Source organism: Arachis hypogaea, chromosome 15 (assembly GCF_003086295.3).
Source record: "Arachis hypogaea cultivar Tifrunner chromosome 15, arahy.Tifrunner.gnm2.J5K5, whole genome shotgun sequence".
Classification (NCBI taxonomy): Eukaryota; Viridiplantae; Streptophyta; class Magnoliopsida; order Fabales; family Fabaceae; genus Arachis; species Arachis hypogaea.
The window spans coordinates 136847700-136866109 of record NC_092050.1 but is presented as its reverse complement, the minus strand read 5'-3'; the positions used below and the strand labels follow the sequence as shown (position 1 = coordinate 136866109).

Genomic DNA, 18410 nt, shown 5'->3' with positions numbered 1-18410 from the left:
TTTTATTTATCATGTCTTCCTTTAGTTCCCTTTCGTATGTTATGAATTCCACATTCACAATGAGCAAGTAGTTCCCTAATTTGATGGGGAGTTGATTGAAAGGAACCCTTGAGTTGGAGTGCTCAAGGGAGAAATTGTAATTGGGTTTATTATTGGTTTACTCTCTAGTCACTAATGCCAGTCCTTCTAAGTAAGCGGATTGGGACTTGTGAATAGAAATAGCATTCCAACTTGTTTGACTTTCCCTTACCTAGTAAGGGATAACTAAACAGAACAACCCCAATTATCAATTAATCTTGAAAGTGCTGCAATAAGAATAGGGCTTCCAACTAATCTACTCCCATTCAAGGCTTTTATTTAAATTACATTAATTCTCTGATTTAATTTCCTGTCATTCAACTCAAATCTTTTTTGAAAACCATCTGATTAATAAAATAGCACACTTTCCTGCAACTCGTTGGGAGATGACCTGGGATTCATACTCCTAGTATTTTAACTTTAATTTCTGTGACATCCTTTTAAATTGATAAGCGAATTTCTGGTTGGTTGAGAACTATACTTGCAACGCATATCTTATAACAATTCTTAACTCACCAATTTCCGCCACGTCAATTTTTGGCGCCGTTGACGGGGAGTTGCAATAGAGTTCTAAAGTTATTGATTGGATTTTATTTATTTGCATTTTATTTTATTTTGCTACTATGAGCTGCTTGTTTCTTTCGTTAGATGACGTGTTCACTTCCTGATCCAAGCTTGCCAGTATTCGATCCTGAGATTGAAAGAACTATTTCACGAATAAGGCAAGCTCGGCGTCGGTTAGTTCTCTCTGAGGGCGGATCTGAAACGTCATTTGAGGAAGAAACCAACCCCGGTTCTACTGATTCGGTTAATTTACGTATAGGTGACATGGCAGCACCTAGGAGAGTTGCTATCCAGGAGGCTGGAGCCCCTGATTTTTCAATGCAACCATTTCAAGCGCATCATCCAGCGGTGGCTACAGACTTTGAAATAAAGACCGCACTGCTCAATTTGATGCCCAAATTTCATGGCTTACCTGCTCAAGAGCCTATCAAGCACCTGAGAGATTTTCAAGCAGCCTGTTCTACTGTCAGGCGTGATGGTGCAGATGAAACTTCAATTTTGCTGAAAGCCTTCCCATTTTCTCTTGAGGGAAAGGTAAGATAGTGGTACTACACTCAACCCGCAGCAACTGTATCCAACTGGGATACACTCAGAAGAGAATTTTTGGAAAAGTTCTTTCCAGCTGAAGTTACTGATAAACTGCGGAAAGATATTTCCATGATTGTTCAGGATGATTCTGAAACTCTCTATGAGTATTGGAAGCGCTTCAATAATCTTCTAGAAGCTTGCCCCACCATATGATTGATAATATAGTGTTACTCGGCTACGTCACACAGGGCATGAGGCCCCAAGATAAGACCACATTGGAAAGTGCTAGCAATGGGTCTATGAAAAAGTACAAGACCACTGATGAGGCATGGAAATTGATCAGCAACTTAGCTGAATCTACTAGGAATCACAGGCAGAAACAAGGCCGTGCAAAAGTCGTTGTAGAAGTATCCTCTAGCAGAGAGACTGCTGCTTTAACTCAGAGTATCTGTGAAATGACCAACTTGCTGAAGCAGATGCAATTGAATCAACAACAAGTTCAGCAAGCTCAACCTTCTCCAACACAGCAAAACCAACAGTTAGTCCCACAAAAACTTTGCAAAATTTGTGCTGATTATAACCATTATCCTGATGAATGTCCGCAGCTCTAGCAGGAAGACAACACCGTGGCAGCCACTCATAACTTCTATGACCGCCCCAACCAAAGGTACAATCAAAGTGGCAATTACAACCATGGGTGGCAGGACAATTCTAACCAAAATTGGAGGGACAACAACAACAGAGGAGGCAGAGATAATCAGGGAAATCAGAGGTGGAATAACAACAACAACAGGCAGCAGAACCAGTACCAGCCTTACAGAGCACCTCACCTGAGGCAATCCCAAGGACCACAGAATACCCAACAGCAAACCTCTCAAACTACCTATCCTTCGTCTTCTGCGAATGATGACCTACTACAATCTATTGATCGGAGACAGTAGACCATAGAAAATAACATTAATGCCATTCTAAATGGTCTGAACGCTACTTTGCAAGCTCTTGTCTCCCAAATTGGATCAATGAATAACTCTAATAACCAACCTTTGAGCTCCAGTGGAATTCCTTCTCAACCATTATCCAATCCCAAGGGTGGTATTAATGCCATCACCCTAAGATCCGGAACCACACTGCAGGAGAGGACTCAGGAGGAGCCAAACCCACCAGAACACGCTTCAGCTGAAGAGGTAGTGGAAATAGAAGATGTTGAAGAGGAAGAAGACATACAGGACATAGCTGAAAAAGAAGAAGCTCAACCACAGGAGGAAGCATCAAATGGCGCAGACACTGCAGAAGACACCACTCCTATCCCATTTTCACAACTTGCAAGGAAGCCCAGGAAGTAGCTGGAACCTGATCCAAAAATGGTAGAGATATTCAAAAAGGTTGAGGTAACTGTTCCTCTATTTGATGTTATTCAACAGGTACCTAAGTATGCAAAGTTTCTAAAAGATTTATGTATGCATAAAGACAAAATTAATGACTTAGAAACTATTCCTTTAGGAAGTTTCATATCTGCTTTAATGGGTGGTTTACCTGAAAAGTGTAGTGACCAGGTCCTTGTATGGTTAATTGTACTATTGGTGGTGTAGTATTTTCTGATTGTATGTGTGATTTAGGAGCATGTGTGAGTATAATGCCTTTGTCTATATATGATGTTTTGAGGCTCCCTCCCTTAAAAAGGTCGGCAGCTCGTTTTGTGTTAGCAGATAAAAGCATTATTACAGTGGTTGGAGTTGCTGAAGATGTATTAGTGGGCATTAAGGGACTCACGTTCTCCACTGATTTTTATATCCTGGAAATGCCCCAAAATGACTCAGAGAAGCCATCATCAATCCTACTCGGAAGGCCATTCCTGAAGACCTCAAAGTTTAAATTAGATGCTTTTTCAGGAACATACTCTTTTGAAATAGATGGCAGAGTAGTAACCTTCAATCTGAATGGAGTTATGAAGCATCCTCCGGAGGATCACTCTATCCTCCAGTGTGACATTATAGATGAGAATGTGGCTGAAGTTCACCAGGAGGAATTTGAAGAGAAGTACATAGGACAAGGTCCAAGTGTGGGGACATTCTCAGAGGACAATGACAGTGCTTTGCCATTGTTACCAGCTCTAGACAACCCAGAGCCTGACCATGATCAGAAGTTAGAGCTAAAACCCCTTCCTCCACACCTCAAATATACTTACCTTGAAGACAAGCAGAAGTTTCCAGTTATCATTGCAAGGGAGCTCACTTCTCAACAAGAAGAGCAGTTACTTGGTGTGCTGAGGAGGCACAAAAAGGCAATTGGTTGGAGTTTGGCAGACATAGTAGGCATCAACCCTCAAGTCTGTGAGCATAGAATATTTTTAGAAGAGGGAACAAGACCTGTTCGTCAACCCAGAGAAGACTGAACCCCACTATCCTCGAGGTTGTCAAAAAGGAAGTGACCAGACTACTGGAGGCAGACATCATCTACCCCATCTCAGACAGTGAATGGGTGAGCCCAGTACAAGTAGTGCCAAAGAAGTCTGGAGTCACTACAGTGAAGAATGAGCATGGAGAGCTCATGGCAACCAGAGTTCAGAACGCCTGGAGGATCTGCATTGACTACAGACGCCTCAACCAAGCAACCCGTAAGGATCACTATCCTCTTCCATTCATTGATCAAATGCTGGATCGCCTGTCAGGTAAATCGCATTATTATTTTTTAGATGGTTACACAGGTTATTTCCAGATTTATATAGCTCCTGAGGATAAGGAAAAGACCACTTTTACGTGTCCTTTTGGGACTTATGCTTACAAGAGAATGCCCTTTGGCTTGTGCAATGCACCAGCTACTTTCCAAAGGTGTATGATGAGTCTTTTCTCTGATCTTATTGAGGACTGTATGGAAGTTTTTATGGATGATTTTAGTGTATACGGCGATTCCTTTAGCCTTTGCTTAGATGGATTATCTAGAGTATTAAATAGATGTGTCAGTACAAACCTTGTATTAAATTTTGAGAAATGTCACTTTATGGTAAAACAAGGTATTGTACTAGGACATGTTGTGTCTAATACTGGCATTTCTGTAGATCCAGCAAAAGTGGATGTCATTTCTAATTTACCTTACCCCTCTTCTATGAGGGAAGTCCGTTTGTTTCTTGGCCATGCAGATTTTTACAGGAGATTCATTAAGGACTTCAGTAAGGTAGCACTTCCCTTATCCAGACTACTGCAGAAAGATATTGAGTTCGAGTTCAGTGAAAATTGCAAACAAGCGTTTGATAAGCTGAAGACCGCCCTGACTCAAGCTCCAATTGTGAGAGGACCAGACTGGAGCCAACCATTTGAAATAATGTGTGATGCTTCTAACCATGCCGTAGGAGCAGCACTGGCTCAGCGTGAAGGTAATGATCCTTTTGTTATTGCTTATGCGTCTAAAACTTTAGATGCCGCTCAGTCGAATTACACTACTACTAAGAAAAAGCTTCTTGCTATTGTTTTTGCTCTGGATAAATTCTGAGCCTATTTACTTGGTACTAAAGTAGTAGTGTATTCAGACCACGCAGCTCTAAAGTATTTATTAGCTAAAAAGGAGTCCAAACCAAGGCTTATACGTTGGATACTGCTATTACAAGAATTTGATTTGGAAATTAAGGACAGGAGTGGTAACCAGAATTTAGTAGCAGACCACTTGATTCGCCTTGAGCATATCACAGATGACTCCAATCCTATAGCTGATAATTTCCCATTTGATAACCTGCAAGCAGTATCTGAGATAGTCCCTTGGTATGCACCTGTAGCTAATTATCTAGTTAGCCGCACCTTTCCTCCGAACTTTTATAAGCATCAAAGAGACAAGCTGAAAAGCGAGTCTAAATATTATATATGGAATGACCCATATTTATGGAGATGTGGCGCTGACCAGGTAATTAGACGGTGTGTGCCTCAATCAGAATTCCAGTCCATCTTAGAGGCCTGTCACTCATCTGAGAGTGGAGGACATTTTGGCCCTCAAAGAACTGCTAGAAAAATCTTAGACTGTGGATTCTGGTGGCCTACTCTTTTTAGAGACGCTGCTGAATTTTGTAGATCTTGTTTCCCATGCCAGAAATTTGGTAATATATCCAGGAGGGATGAGATGCCTCAACAAATTATGCTTTTCTGTGAAATTTTTTATGTTTGGGGCATTGACTTCATGGGTCCATTTCCAAATTCTAATGGTTATTTATATATATTGTTAGCTGTAGATTACGTTTCCAAATGGGTGGAAGCAATTCCTACCCGCACTGATGATGCTAACACTGTTGTTTTCTTTGTGAGAAACCATATTATCTGTCGCTTTGGATCACCACGAGCAATCGTGAGCGATCAAGGCACCCATTTTTATAACAGGAGACTAACAGGATTAATGAAGAAGCATGGGATAATTCTTAGGGTTGCAACAGAATACCACCTTCAGACTAATGGACAAGCTGAGGTGTCAAACAGAGAAATAAAATGTATCTTGCAGAAGATAGTCAAACCTCATAGAAGAGACTGGAGCACCAGGCTACAAGATGCACTTTGGGCGTACAGAACCGCATACAAAACACCCATTGGGATGAGTCCTTTCCGCTTAGTTTATGGAAAAGCTTGTCATCTCCCTGTTGAAGTAGAGCACAAAGCCTTTTGGAAAGTAAAGGAGTGCAACATGGGAATTGAGGAAGCCGGAGTTGAAAGGAGATTGCAACTGCAAGAATTGGAAAGCCTTCGCCTGGAAGCTTATGAGAACTCAAGACTATACAAGGAGAAGATGAAGGCTGTGCATGATCAGCACATCAGGAGGAAAGAGTTCCAACCTGGGGATTTGGTCCTCCTTTACAAATCTCGACTGAGGCTCATGCCGGGAGAGTTGAGATCAAGATGGGAAGGTCCATACAGAGTAGAGAAGGCCGAACCATACGGAGTTTATCACCTAAGCCATCCTTCAAGCTCTGAACTTATCAAAGTTAATGGACATCGTTTAAAGCTGTACCATGATGAGCAGCTGAAGAAAAACAAGGAGTTCGAGATCTTCCTCTTGGAAGATCCCCACATAGCCGAAGACTGAGCTAGTGGAGCATCCAACTTATGGACGTTAAAGCAAAGTGCTAGGTGAGAGACAACCCACCATGGTATGATCGTTCTCTTCTTTATTTTTAATTTTCCTATTCAATAACTCTTCTCTTTATTAGTACATTTCGTGCATCTGCATTTACATACCTTTAAAAAAAAAGTTACGCGACGCGACCGCATCATTGACGCGTCTGCGTCGCAAGGAGATGGGAGAAAATAATAAACGAACAGAGAGTCATGCAGAAGCGTGGCTGGAGGTGTGCCCGTGGCACAAATCGTCCCACGTGACCGCGTCGCTGACGCGTCTGCATCGAATGGGAATATTGGCCTCCCACGCGACCGCGTGCCCCACGCGGCCGCGTGACCTGGACTTCGACGTAACAAAGGTGTACAACAGAAAGTTGTGCTAGAGTGGTGTTGGATTGGTGCTGAACGCATAATCCTTTCCACGCGGCCGCGTGACCGACGCGACCGCGTCACCTCGCAACAATTGACCACTCACGCGATCACATGCCCTACGCGATCGCATCACCCAATATTTGGCAATTAATGATTTTGAACAGAGAGTTGTGCGAGCGCGAGGTTGCCCTCGCACCATTAGCCTAAAACGGGTCACGCGACCGCGTGACCGACGCGACCGCGTCAATCAGTTTAAGCGTAAGTCGCGCGACCGCTTGCCTCACGCGACCGCGTCGCTTGCGCCGCACAGTTTTCCTGATTTGCCAATTATCTTATCTTTTTCTCCCCAAATCCTATTTTCTCTTTTTCCTCCTTATTTCTTTTTCTTCCCTTTCCCCCTTCTTCCTTCTTTCTCACTTTTTACACACACTCTCTCTCACCCCCATTAACAAAGTTTTTCTTTTTCTCCTTCCCTCCTTACTTTTCTATTACTCTTCTTATTTTTATATGTTATCTTCTTTTCTTTTCGTTTTACCTTCATTATTCATATTTTCTTTTTCTTCCTTTTTCCTTTTTATTTGGTGTTATAAATTTATGTGAGTCATTATTTCTCATTATATGCTTGTGGATTGTTATAAATTTGTTTGACAATTATATATTACTTTTTCAAGGGATGCTTGCATGTTCAAATTCATGCTTTCAATAACTTCACTATCATGCATGCTATGTGTTTGTGAAAAGGCCCATATGGCGTTATGCATTTTTTTCTACTTTATTCTACTTTTCAATGCTTGCTTTTCACAAAATCCTTTTTTATATTTTATTAATTTAATGTAATTGTTATTACAAACAAATTGTTAGTTTGATAGACTTGGTAATCTCACTTGGACATTGAATGCTTGATCTATGCTACTCATGCCTTTGCCTGCATGCTAATAAACCTCTTGCATTTAATTGTCCTCCAATGCACTTGCTATATTTCCATTGATGACTATCCACATGTAGTCATGACCATGTGTTAACGTCATTCTTCTTTATTGTGCATTGATTATCACTTATACCTCCCTCTTCCTTGCTCTATTTTTTTTTTAAATTTAATTTACTTTCTCTTCCCTTTTTTAGGATGGCCACCAAGAAAGGAAAGGAGAAAGCTACTCCTAAACAACCAGCAAGAAGAGGAACCAAGAGAGCATTAGTGGAAGAACCCTCTTCAACTGCAGTAAAGCCCTCAACAAAGAAATCTAAAAGGATTATAAAGGTTGATGATAAAGAAAAAGCCTTTCCAGCAAAGGACACTGCGCGATTTCCCAATCACTACTGTGAGCAGATGTTCCCCATCCTGGCAGAAAGGAGTTACAACAACGAATACCTTCTTCTCCTCCCGCCCAATACTGCTACCTTTGTTGAGCCGCAAATTGCCCGAAGACAATGGGGTTTCCTACAGAGACAGCCAAGGCAGGTCAATCTTTCTTGGGTAGTCGAGTTCTACTCAAACTTCCACCTGCCAACCCTGTAGTCTGTCTATGTCCGTCAGAAACAAGTCCCCATTACATAAGAGGCCATTCAAAAAGTTCTAAGTCTTCCCCCTATTCCAGCAGGATTGGACGCCTTTCAAGAAGCCGCACTCAAGCGCCAGATGTACCAATTTGACTGGGACGCTGTTCTCAGAGTTATCGCACTACCTGGCAGCCGATGGATCTACGGATACCATCGTACCCGCCCTAAGGGAATATCGGCTTCAGTACTTACCTTGGAGGCTCGTGGATGGGCACAGATCATGTTCCATTACGTCTTTCCGAGCACTCACGAGTCCTCCTTCACTGCAGACATGGCCGTTCTACTATGGTGCATCCTTACAGACCAACCTCTGAATCTCCCAAGACATATCCGGAATGCCATGGGACACGTACAAATTGCGGGCAACTTACCTTTTCCCGCCTTGGTCTCAGATCTTGCCTCAACAGCCGGAGTCTCCTACAGAGCTGGGGACACCAAAGCCATGCTTCCCCGGAATGATCAGTATGTCCCTAATGGGAAGTACCTTAGACTTCCAGCAGTCACTACTAGCCAGCCTACTGAACTAGTTGAAGATATTCCTTCTTCAACACCACAAGCACCTACAACAGCCCAACTGCTCCAGCAGATACTTGCAAGGTTGGATCGGCATGAACAGAAAGCTAAGATGAGAGAGCGCCGTAACAAGCGCCGATTCACATACCTCAAGGAGCTGATTTTGGGAAAATTTAGGGACTCAGACACTTCGGACTCCACTTCTTTTACCAGCACAGGGAGCCATGATGGCCCCGACGATAGAGATACTGCTACCAACCCACCTTTGTTCCTGACAGATGGCACCGAGGACGGTGCAAAGCCTTAAGTGTGGGGAGGTCGGTCAGTACCTGACTTCCGGAGGTAATTTCTCTTCCCTAAACACTAATAAATTAGGATATTTAGTTAGATTTTTCTTTTGTAGAATAGGATAAATTGCATAGTAATAGGTTAGTTGTATGCATGTTCTGCTTGATTGAAAAGACAATAAGTTTCTTCTAAGACCCTATCTTTGGAACAAAATTTCACTAATTTTAATCAAAACTTCTATGTCAAATTTGCTTGAAGTTGTATTTGGAACATAATTTTTGAGCTAAAGAACACACAACCTGTGAGATTTGAGCCTTTATGAATGGTTACATTATTTAACCATAATTGTTTTATTCATGTGTGTTTACTTCTCTATAATTGTAATCTATATTTTGTCTCATCCTATATGTCCAATGTTTATTATATTTATATGTTTGCATATGACTGAGGCCATTATTTGTTTAGCCCACTTATCCAAATTAAGCCTACCCCTTTCAATTACCTTTGTTAGCCACTTTGAGCCTTTAAATCCCATTTGTTCTATATTTTACCACATTACTAGCCTTAAGCGGAAAAATAATTATATATCCCAAATTAAATCTTTGGTTAGCTTAAGATAGAATTATGTGTGTCAATCAAGTATGGGAAATTGTGGGAACAAAAGATAATAAGGGAATGTGTCATGATAATATAATGGGAATTTGGATACCTACTCATGTGAAACTATAAGAATTAAAAATCTATGTGCATTGATAAGCTATGTTTATTTTTATGTTTATGAAAAATAAATAAATAAATAAATAAATATTCAATAAATAAATAAGGGGACAAAATTACCCCAATGTTAAGTTAAGAATTCAAGGATCAATGCATGTATGATAAAATTAAAATAAAAAGTTGATGCATGAGTATGGAATGTGAAAGGAATTTCTGGGTAGCTAGGTATGCATTCTAAAGTTATATAGAATATACATAGAGGTTAGGTGAAAGTTTGGGTTAAATAAAGATTCAATTTATAAGCTTACTTAGCCATATATACATCTTTACCCTTACCTTGGCCCCATTACAACCTTGAAAAGACCTCATGATGTTTGCATTGGTATATTAAATGTTGTTGATTGGTTAGGAGAAGAACAAAAATTAGAAAGCATGATTAGAGAAGAATAAAGTAATTACCCTATACACTAGAGAAACTAGAGTGTACATACATCTTCAGTGAGGGTTCAATGCTTGAAATTCTATGTTCCCTGCTTTCATGAGCTATCTTCTTGCATTTTTAGCTGTTCTTACTGTATAAGAATTGAATTATTGAAATTTGATTTGTAATTGTTTTGAAGAGCTTATTTACTTTTGATCAAGTGGACAAGAATCATACAGTTGCATTTACATATATAGGTTGCATTGCATTGCATGAGTTTCACATGTTCCTACGCATTTATTTTATCTCGTTCAACTAAGCATGAGGACATGCTAATATTTAAGTGTGGGGAGGTTGATAAACCACTATTTTATGGTTTATAATGTGTTTAATTGTGTGGTTTTATCATGATCTTTACCCACTTATTCATATAATTAGCATGCATTTATATTTCCTTCCTAAATTTATTACATGATTGAAAACTTGCTTCCTAGAGACTTTTAATTATGTATTTTAATTCTCCTTTATTCCATTCGATGCCGTGATCTGTGTGTTAAGTGTTTCAGGCTTTATAGGGCACGAATGAGTTGGAGATTGGAAAGGAAGCTTGCAAAAATGGAAGGAACATAAGAAATTAAGGAGATGACCAGCGAGAAGTGACGCAGTCGCATGGCTCACGCGACTGCACGAAAGAGAGGAAATCGCAGTGACGTGGCCACATGGCTCACGCGACCGCGCGGATTGGAATAGCATAAGTGACGCGGAGGCGTGGACGACGCGTCCGCGTGGAGAAGCAAAACTCCGAATGACGCGTCCACATGAATGATGCGATCGCGTGACGTGCGCGATCTGCATAATCTGCAGAATCGCTGGGGACGATTTCGGGCCATATTTTGACCCAATTTTCGGTCCAGAAAAGCATACTAGAGCCAGAGAACATGCAGAAACCAACAACAACATTCATTCTAGATAGTTTTAGTTTTTCAGATCTAGTTTTCCTCTCCTCTAGGTTTTCTCTCTATACATTCATAGTTCTTATGATTTTTAATTGCTTTTTGCATTGGGATAATGAGAAGAGTTGTTACCTCATCAAGACTTCGTCATTCTAGTTTGTTTTCTTTACTTGGCTTTACTCTTCCATGTCCTTTAATTTATTTCAATCTTACTGTTGGATAATTTTAGAATTTATCAATACAAGAGTTATTTTTATTTTTAATTAATTCCTTTGAGTTTTATTTATCATGTCTTCCTTTAATTCCCTTTCCTATGTTATGAATTCCACATTCACAATGAGCGAGTAGTTCCCTAACTTGATGGGGAGTTGATTGAAAGGAACCCTTGAGTTGAAGTGCTCAAGGGAGAAATTGTAATTGGGTTTATTATTGGTTTGCTCTCTAGTCGCTAACGCCAGTCTTTCTAAGTAAGCAGATTGGGACTTGTGAATAGAAACAGCATTCCAACTTGTTTGACTTTCTCTTACCTAGTAAGGGATAACTAAACAGAACAACCCCAATTATCAATTAATCTTGAAAGTCCTGCAACAAGAATAGGGCTTCCAACTAATCTACTCCCAGTCAAGGCTTTTATTTAAATTACATTAATTCTCTGATTTAATTTCTTGTCATTCAACTCAAATCTTTTTTGAAAACCATCTGATTAATAAAATAGCACACTTTCTTGCAACTCGTTGGGAGACGACCTGGGATTCATACTCCCAGTATTTTAACTTTAATTTCTGTGACATCCTTTTAAATTGATAAGCGGATTTCTGGTTGGTTGAGAACTATACTTGCAACGCATATCTTTTAACAATTCTTAACTCGCCAATTTTCGCCACGTCATTGAGTTAGCAAGCGATGAAGATCAAGAGGAAGGAACGGAAGTATTTGCAGATTGGGAATCACAACTAACGAAGAAGCTGGAATTGAAATTAAATTTAAAGAGGAAACGGGATAACAAACAGGTGCCACTACTGACATACAGGGAATGGAAGGAGGAGCAAGAGGATAGGGATCCCAAAAAATTGAAGAACAACAACATCTCTCTGGACATAGGAGAGTATCAACTAACAATGCATGTGTCTGATCAAGTTAAGGGAAGACAAATGGCTGAGGAGGCGGGCCTTAACATGCCCCAACCTCAACCATGAGTATAATAAGATGGAATTGTCGGGGAATAGCGGCTGCCCCGACAACCTCTGAGTTATATAATCTATGTAAAAAAGTGAAGCCGCTCATAGTATTTTTAATGGAAACTAGGGCCAAAAAAGAAAAAGTGAACGGGATAAGAAGGCTTAATTTTGATAATATATTTTGCGTAGAACCTCGGGGCTTGTTCGATGGACTATGTCTGTTATGGAATTCTAATATTAATTTTAATGTTTATGAATGGTGTGATAACTATATTAAAACTAATATTAATATAAATAATGATCTGAAATGGTAGGGTATATTCGTATATGGGAACCCAGTTATTCAAAAGCGAAGGAAACTATGGCAGGATCTTACGGTAAGTAACATGAGCAAGGAGGAACCTCAAGCTTTTCTGGGGGATTTCAATGATATTTTGAGTCAAGATGAAAAGGTAGGCATCCATCCACAACCAAAAATTTATTTAGAAACATTCAGAAAGTTTGTAGATGATAATGGTTTAATAGATGTCGACCTTAAAGGAAGCAAATATACTTGGTTCAGTAACCTAAGAAATAATTTTATTACTAGGGAAAGACTAGATAGGGTGCTTGTTAATTGAAAATGGCTGCAGATGCACCAGAATGTTATTCTTAAGGCTGAACCGGCTATAAGTTCGGATCACTGTGCGTTAATTTTGGATACCCAACCGCGAGTTCAAAGAAAAAAAGATTTTAAGTTTAAGGCTTATTGGGTAGAGCATGAGGAGTGCAAAGAGGTGATCAGGAAGAGTTGGTACCAAGATGATGGAAATAGGAATTGTTGGAATCAATTCACAAGAAAGAGAAATAGATGCAAAACGAAGTTGATGAAGTAGAGCAGAAGGAAGTTCAAGAGGGCAGATAAAGAAATAGAAAGAAAGAAAATAGAGCTACATCATATTCAAGAAGCAGACATGACGGAAAGAAATAAAAAAAAGAGAGAGAGTTGAAGAACCAAATTTCAGATCTTTGGAAACAAGAGGAAAATATTGGGGACAAAGATCAAGGTTGAAATGGATAAAATGGGGTGACAAAAACACAGCCTTCTTTCACGCAACAACCATTCAGAGAAGAATCAGGAATAGAATCGACAAAGTGAAAGATGAAAAAGGACAGTGGGTACAAGGAGAAGTAGACATAATGAAGTTAGTAGAAAGGCATTTTACTAAGCTGTTTACTTCTGAAGGGGACATAAACCTGGAAGAGTGCGCACGAGAAATACCTAGGAGAGTCACTAGAGAGATGAATGATGAGCTAATGGCAAAAATTAGTGATGAGGAAATTAAGGAGGCAGCATTCAGTATGGGAGGATTAAAAGCTCCAGGACCAGATGGATTAAATGGGTTATTTTTTCAACATCATTGGGATATTCTGAGCAAAGAAGTTTGTGGTGTTGTGAAGCAAATTTTTGAGGACGGTAATATTCCTGAGGGCTTAGGAGAAACAACGGTAGTTTTGATTCCCAAAGTGACTCAACCGGAAAGCCTAAACCACCTTAGACCCATAAGTTGCTGTAATTTTATATATAAGATTCTAACAAGGGTCTTAGTGGGGAGGTTAAGGAAAGTACTGGATGCAATTATATCTTCGCTTCAGAGCGCGTTTGTAAAAGGAAGGCTCATACAAGATAATATAGTAATAGTGCAGGAAGCTTTCCACAAGTTGAATAGAAAAGAAAATTCAGGAAGCGAAAACTTAGCCATCAAATTGGATATGAACAAGGCCTACGATAGATTGGAATGGAATTTTTTGCAAAGGGTCATGGAAGAGTTCGGTTTCAACAATGATTGGGTGAAGTTGATGATGAGCTGCGTGAGAAGTGCTACATATAGATTCAAAATAAATGGAATCCTGTCAACCAAGATCTACCCTCAAAGAGGTCTCAGACAGGGAGATCCTCTATCACCCTATCTCTTTATCTTGGCAGCAGAATGCTTCACTATTCTTATGGATAAGGCATTGAAGGATAATCTGATTTCTGGAATAAGGTTAGCTCCAACAGCACCGGTCATAACTCATTTGTTATTCGCTGATGATTGTATAATTTTGCAGGTGCGCAAGAGGAGGAGATTTATCAACTTATTCAAATTATAAATAAATACACTGAGGCATCAGGTCAAAGAATCAACACTGAGAAATCTGGACTGATTTTTGGAAGCCAAGTATCTATTCAGAGGAGGGTGAACATCGAAGAGATCACCGGAATGGCATCATGGGAGGATCCTGGAAGATACCTAGGGTTACTAGCAAGATGGGAAAAATCCAAAAATAAGGCTTTGGAGTGGATATAGGAGAAGATACTAGACAAGTTGCAAGGATGGAAAGAGAAACTATTAAATCAAGCCGGAAAGGAGGTTTTGATAAAAGCAGTAATACAAGCGATTCCCGTCTACGCTATGAATGTCATTAAATTCCCCAAGTCCTTTTGCAAAAAGAATTGAAACTGCAGTTGCGAAATTCTGGTGGACAAACAATAGAAAGAAAAGAAGCATACATTGGAAGAGCTGGAAAAAATTGACAAAGAGAAAAATAAATGGAGGTTTGGGGTTCAAAGATTTTGAGTGCCAAAACATTGCGCACTTGGCTAAACAAGCATGGAGGCTACTAAAAGAGGAGGATGTACTTTGGGTCAGGATTCTAAAGGCCATTTATTATCCTAATTGCAATCTTTGGGAGGCCGGAGAAGGGAGGAACGCGTCCTGGATTTGGAAGAGCTTGGTGACGGGAAGAGATTTCCTCAGAAGGAAGGGTAGATGGAGCGTAGGGAGTGGAGTGGAGATAGACATTTGGGAGGACAATTGGGTGGCAGGAATAGATAACCTGAGGTAGGGGTGGCAATATATACACTACCCGCGGGTACCCAACCCGACCCCACCCGGTCGGGTAGGGTTTCCAACCCGATCCGTAGCGGGTAGGGTAGGGTGCGGGTAGGGTTTTCGTGTGGGTCGGGTAGGGTGCAGGTTGAGCCTCAACCCTACCCAACCAACCCGCATCCTATATATGTATATGTTATATACTTATATAAAAATATATTTTAAGTGGATGTTGAACTAAAGACTTCTCACTAAATACAAAAGATCCTTAGTCATTAAAAGAAGATCATTAATTGATAATTTAATAAACTTTTTTTTTACATAAAAGTCAGTTCTATTTTAAATTATCATCAAGTTATATAATAACGTTGCATTTTTTTTGTAACCCGTGGGTAGGGTCGGGTACCCACGGGTTAAGAGTGCGTAGGGTTAGGATTGAGATATTCTCAACCTGTGGGTAGGGTAGGGTTGAGTTTATATAAAAATCTCAACCCGCGGGTAAGGTTAGGGTTGACTCCAAACCCTACCCTACCCTACCCTACCTATTGCCACCCCTAACCTAGGGAGCAGCGGAGAAGGTCGAATAAGAAAACTGAGTGAGTTGATAAGAGAGGGGGAGGGCTGGGACGCGAACAAGATTCAGGACTTATTTCCGGGTAACGTAGCTAGTCTAATTACCAGGACACCCATCAGTCTAATTAATAAAAAAGATCATTTGGTTTGGCCATTTAGAAGCGATGGACAGTACACAGTGAAAATCGGCTACCGTTATGCGAAGGAGGAGAAAGACATAAAAGAAGAGACAAAACTCAGCAAAGCTTCGACAAGTCAGAATTTGAGGGAGGTCTGGGAGGTTATTTGGAGGTTACCAGTGCCACAAAAGGTGAGAATGTTCTTATGGAGAGCAGTACATAGAATTCTGTCAGTGAATATAATTTTGTACCAGCGAAAAAATGTAGTTAGACCTACATGTAGCATATGCCAGGATGAGGAAGAAACTATTGAACATGCATTACTGTTGTGTCCATGGACTAAAGCGGTGTGGTTTGGATCTAGCCTTCAAATAGTGCCTACGGTCTATAACGTGACATCCTTTGAAAAATGGTTGATGGATACAATTCAGAAAATAAAGAGCAGGACAGGGAAGGAACATGAAAAATTTTTGTGTAATCTGGGATGCGTTTGTTGGTGTATATGGAAAGCAAGGAATCAGCACATATTCCAGCAAACAAAAGTCAATCCAGAAAATATTATTATCAGTTCAGAACATCTAGCTGCAGATTATCACAATGCAACTAAGGGACTCAACATGGACAACATACCAAGAGCAGGCATATATGGTGAGAGGAGGAGAGTTACCTGGAGGCCTCCGCCATACAACAGGTTGAAGGCAAACACAGACGCTACTTTCCATAAGAAAACAGGCAAGGCAGCTTCAGCTGTCGTCATCAGAAACTGGCAAGGAAAAATCATCACAGGAACAACATCAACATTCACCACAACTTCAGCTTTAGCGGCAGAAGCTCAAGCATACAGAGAGGCACTCATTCTTATTAAAAATCTACAAATACCAGATTGTCTAATTGAAACAGATTGCTTACCTCTGATTCAAGCGATTAAGGCCAGAATGCTCATAGCGGAAGCAGATGTCATCATCAGAGACATTCTTCAGCTGCTAGATGATGACAAGCCATCTTATGCTAGCTTTTGAAGCATTTTTCACTTGTTTCATTAGGTTTTATGCACTTTCTTGCATTATAAGTAAGTGATTTGGAGTGGATTTGCATGGTTATGTCAATTCAATCAACCATCAATTATTTGCCACAAAATCATGAGACTTAAGCTAGAATTAGTTGGTTTTTGAATGATTTAGAAATCTTGTGAATTTGGTGATGCTTTGATTGGTTGTTTTGATTACTTGTAGGTGAAGAAATGATGAAAAAAGGAAAAAGGAATCTTAGAGCACGCTTTGGACCTTAGGCCACGCTTTGAAAAGTGTGACCCAAGACATTAAAGCGTTGCGCATCAAAAGGGGCAAGGGCCAGCACTCGAATAATGAGCGCAGTGCTCTCTAATTGAGCGCTAGAGGAAGAAGCACCAAAGCAAAGGCAAGGGCGCTACGTTAAGTTTCCAAATGAAGCGCTACAAGGATGCCAAATTAACAAGCCCAGCGCTCAATTGGAGAGAGCGCTACGTTAACTTGTTTCACTTTATCGTGGCCCATCAAAAATAAAAGCAAGGCGCGATATCAAGAAGTGAAGCCAGCTAGGTTCGAAATGGGAACCAAGAGAAGCGCGCACAAGGCATAGAAAGGGCGCTACGTTAATTCAGTTAACTAAGCACTACTTTACTACAAGAAATTTGGCACAAAGGGGACAGCCAGGGCTCGAAGAAGGAAACGAATGCAAGCAAGGGGCACTACGTTGGAATTTCCAACTGAGCGCTTTGCATACACTAAGAGGCTTGGTTTGAAGGAAGCACACTAAGCACGAGTAGCGCTACGTTTTCTTTACTCACTGAGCGCTCCCCTGGAAGTGGCCCTTGGTCCAATTTCAATGGAAATACCATCTTGGACCCACTTCTTGACCAATTTGAAAAGCCCACTCCAAATTCTGAAAACCAAAAATAGAAAAGTGTATAAATAGGAGTTAATTTGATTTGTAAATGATCTTTGGCTCATTTTAGTTTTACCTTTAGCTCCATTTTTAGTTTTCACTTTGATTTGAATTGTTCTGAATTTGGGAATTGGGATCTGAGTTTTTCTTTCTGCATTTTCATTTCTTCTGCAACTTCTGCTTTCTGTTCTTGGAATTTGAATTGAGATTGAAGAGCTTCATTGATTTTAAGTTTGAGAATCATCTTTTTGCCTCTCTTCTCAATTGTTCTAAGAATTGGATCTGAGTTTAGTTTTCTGTTTTCATTTTCTTCTTCTGCAACTTCTACTTTTCTATTTTGGGAATTGGAGAATTGGATCTAAGTTTCATTTACTATCTTTCTTTTTATTTCTTTTGCAATTACTTTTCTGCTGGATCAAGAGAACTAGTGAGATCTAGATCTACTTTCTAATCTTTTTGTTCTTCTTCGATCTTAAATTTCTGCTTAAGAATTTCATAATTGAATAAAGTTTTCTTACTGTTTGTTTCTTCAAGCAATTTTCCTTTTTGTTTAGCTTTCTGATTTGCTTCAATTTATATTTTCTTGTTGAATTCTGAATCCCAGCACCCAAATCCCATTTACTCTTCAAGCAATTTACAGTTCTCAACAATTTAGATTCAGCAATTTACCTTTCTTGCACTTTAAGT

At 40.0% G+C, this 18410-nt stretch overlaps 1 protein-coding gene across 1 annotated transcript; it reads left to right on the top strand.

The window, feature by feature from the left end:
- The first annotated feature begins 13537 nt into the window (after positions 1-13537).
- LOC140179348 (uncharacterized) lies at positions 13538-16819 on the top strand. The gene is made up of 3 exons (XM_072218119.1): positions 13538-14174; positions 14348-14534; positions 15841-16819. The coding sequence occupies exons 1-3, from the start codon at positions 13538-13540 to the stop codon at positions 16817-16819; spliced, it is 1803 nt and encodes a 600-aa protein (XP_072074220.1).
- The last annotated feature ends 1591 nt before the right edge of the window (positions 16820-18410 follow it).

What these genes read in the sequence shown, in the direction of transcription:
- LOC140179348 (XM_072218119.1), top strand. Translation starts at nt 13,538, where the DNA reads ATGAATGATGAGCTAATGGCAAAAATTAGTGATGAGGAAATTAAGGAG. An exon ending in CAAGATCTACCCTCAAAGAG is followed by an intron (nt 14,175 to 14,347) that starts GTCTCAGACAGG and finishes ATAATTTTGCAG; the next exon opens with GTGCGCAAGAGGAGGAGATT. An exon ending in GATCCTGGAAGATACCTAGG is followed by an intron (nt 14,535 to 15,840) that starts GTTACTAGCAAG and finishes TTGGCCATTTAG; the next exon opens with AAGCGATGGACAGTACACAG.